The sequence below is a fragment of the Gavialis gangeticus genome, unplaced genomic scaffold (assembly GCF_001723915.1).
Source record: "Gavialis gangeticus isolate Ggan-Ray unplaced genomic scaffold, GavGan_comp1, whole genome shotgun sequence".
Lineage (NCBI taxonomy): Eukaryota > Metazoa > Chordata > Crocodylia > Gavialidae > Gavialis > Gavialis gangeticus.
In genome coordinates, this window is record NW_017729025.1 from 55,417,382 (window position 1) to 55,420,635 (window position 3,254).

The 3,254-nt window shown below is 49.9% G+C and overlaps 1 protein-coding gene across 1 annotated transcript in view; it reads left to right on the plus strand.

Moving 5' to 3' along the window:
* Positions 1-2,971: 2,971 nt before the first annotated feature.
* The window catches only part of TMED10 (transmembrane p24 trafficking protein 10), a 23,323-nt gene continuing 23,040 nt past the window's right edge, over positions 2,972-3,254 (plus strand). The window contains exon 1 of the mRNA XM_019518786.1: positions 2,972-3,250. Coding sequence (XP_019374331.1) covers positions 2,972-3,250 — 279 coding nt within the window. The remainder of the gene's footprint in view (positions 3,251-3,254) is intronic.

The following is a 3,254-nucleotide window of genomic DNA, read 5'->3' on the forward strand; positions in this document are numbered from 1 at the left end:
TGATCCAGGGACAACAGGGCAGACCCTACAATGAAAGACTGCGGGACCTGAACCTGTTCAGCCGTCACAAGAGAAGGCTGAGGGGGGACCTGGTGACTATCTATAAACTCACTAGGGGGGACCAGAAGGGTTTGGGGGAGACACTGTTTCCCCTAGCGCCCCCTGGCATGACAAGGAATAATGGACACAAATTACTGGAGAGTAGGTTTAGATTAGACATCTGCAAGAACTACTTCACAGTTAGGGCGGCTAGGAGCTGGAACCAACTTCCAAGGGAAGTGGTGCTGGCTCCTACCCTGGGTATCTTTAGGAAGAGGCTTGATGCCTACCTGGCTGGACTCATTTGAGTCCAGTTTTTCTCCTGCCCAGGCGGGGGGTCAGACTTGAAGATCTGCAAGGTCCCTTCTGACCCTACTTCTATGATTCTATGATTCTTTAGGGTGAGCTAATTAGCCACTCTGCCAGGATGTATGAAGGGTTTACTGTTTCTCATTTGTGAGGTAGCACACCTGCTGCTGGAAACAGTTTGCAGGACTGGCTGCTGCCCTATTACCCTGCTTGTTGTCACTATGCTCCCTCCCTAGTATTATAACGTGATGTCCTTTTAAGAGAATCTCACTCATCATATGCAGTGACTTTTTTATGGTCCCAATACGATTTTGAGATTGAAGGTGCTTCTTGGCCTTCTTCCCCTAGCTGCTCTCTCAGACTTCCGTAATATTAAGTCACAATGAGTTTCCTGAGTTTGTCAAAATTTTGTCTCAAAAATGGGTAGTACTGAAGTCACAGTTACTTCAAATGCTTCTTCCTCCTGAACCCTGTTTTCAGTATTACATGCTCTTTTAAAAGCAGATACACACTGATGTCCTCACCAGGCCTGCATTTCACATCTAACCAATCTTTTTGTGAATTAATAACTATTTTCTGAAGCTTAAGCAATGGCTTATACATGGTTTCTTAAGATTGCTTTGCAGTTCGTTATAGTCTATTTTGTTTCCTGCCCATAATATTAATAAAATTGCTACAGAAAATAATCATCACCATTTCTTTTACAATCTGAACATAGTTCTGTATTTTGGAAGCATGTGCCACTGGTGATCATGCATCAAGACATAATCAAGCCATCAGTGGTGTAAGTACAGGGGGAGTGACAGGGGCAACCATCCTGGGTGCTAGTCAGGGACGGAAGGCAGACACGACGCAAAAAAGAGCAACTTCTGCCAGCAGCCCCAGGTTCACATTCAGGATTACAGCAGCAACCAGAAGTTGCTGCTTTTGTTTTGCTCTGGATGCCTGGCCACATCCCTGCATTGCTGCAAGCCATGTGCACTTGCATCAACCATAGTCATAGGCTCTTTGCCAATTTCAAGAAAACTTCCACAGATGGAGAATCCACAATTTCTCTAGGTAGCCTGTTGCAGTGCTTGACGACCTTTATAGTCAGAAAGTTCCTCCTAATCCTAAATATCCTCTGTTGCAACTTAAAGCCATTGCTCCAGGTCCTGTCTTCCGTAGCCACAGAGAAAAGCCCATCTCCATCCTCTGTAATCACCCTTCAGCTATATGAAGACTAATCAAAGCCCCACTCAGTCTTCTCTGACTAAACAACCCTATTTCTTTCAGCCTTTCCTCATAAGACTTGCCTCCCAGGCCCCAGTCATTATTCTTGCTCTGCTCTGGGCTCATTAAAATCTGTCCCTAACATTTTTGAAGTGTGGGGCCCAGAACTGGACACAGTAGGCTGGGGGAGGAGGGGCCTTGCCAGGGCTGAACAGAGTGGAAGAATCACTTCTGTGGGGGCACACTTCTCACAAGACAATCACTCTCTCTCCAGTCTCTCAGTTCTAATCCTCAAAGGCAGTTTACAAAACACCTTTCGCAGACAAGCCTACAACTTCACTTCATAAATGTATTGGATATAAAAAATCATGGACTAAATATAGACATTGGATTGACAGCATGTTATAACTTGCCTGCCATCTGATAACCCCATGCAATCAGTCTGCATTTTATCAGCTAGTCTGTCACCAGTTCAACATTCCCCCTTCCCTCCCCACCCCACCTGTCTCACGCCTATTGTCTCCCATTCCCTCTGAACCTCACAGCCACACATTTGCATTTTTACAGACCTGCAGAGCCAGTGCGTGTGTGCGCATGTCTGTCTAGCTAGTAGAAACAGATAGACTCGCACACACACACACTTGGGTAGTTAGGTAGACGCTCTCTCGTTCTCTCTCAGGTTCGCTTGTAAGGTGCCAGTCTCCCTGCCTGCTCCTTGACTTCAGCCTAACACAGCCAGCTCTGTCCCACCTCCCCCAGCTCAGGTCAAATGAGTAAATGTTTCGCTCCCGTCCAGCTCCTCAGAGCCAACCTGATGGTCCTCAGGAGCAGCCTGGACAGATGCATGGCAGGACAGGGTCCCCAGAGACCCTCCTGCCTTGAGCAGGGGCCTGGACTAAAGGCCCTTGCGAGGCCCCATCAGCTCTGTGCCTCAGCACTGGGCAGCCTGGGGAGGGAGCAGCTGGAACAGCTGCCAAGGGAAGGTTCCCACCTAGAGTTGGCAAACAGTAGGCTTGGCAAGCACTAGGGCTGGCAAGTCAATCAGTTGACTGCATATTTTTGAGGGGGTCAAAGATGATAACAAATTTACAAAAAAAACCCTATTTCTTTGTAGTTTTCTTGACAGAAATATGATTTATTGTTTTTGACACATTTCTAGATGGAAAACTTCTCCTTTTCCTATGCATTATTGGGATCTTGTGGCAATTTTTTATGATATTTGACTGCTCAATCGACTAAACTTTATTTGACGAACCTAATCCCCACCCCTACTCGGCAGCGAAGAGGCACGTGACAGCACCCCGGGTCCAAGACTGGAACGGGCAGTGCGCCTACGTGCGCACGAACCCACCAAACCGCGCGCCGAAAAGCACCCTACCACCGCCCCACAATCGGACGCGCGCAGCCCAGGATGACGCTACTCCACGCCCGCCCCGCCCCCGGTGACGCACCACGCAGGCGGCGGTGGGTCACGTGCGGCGCGCGGACGTGCGGCCTGTGGCATCCGGAGCGCCGCGTCGCCGCCATGTTGCCGTTGCCGCCGTTATTGCTGCTGCTGCTGCTGGTGGGCCCCGCGCGGCCCATCTCCTTCCAGCTGCCGGGCAAGGCGCGCAAGTGCCTGCGCGAGGAGATCCACCGCGACACGCTGGTCACGGGCGAGTACGAGATCGGCGCCCCGCCCGGCTCCTCGGTCG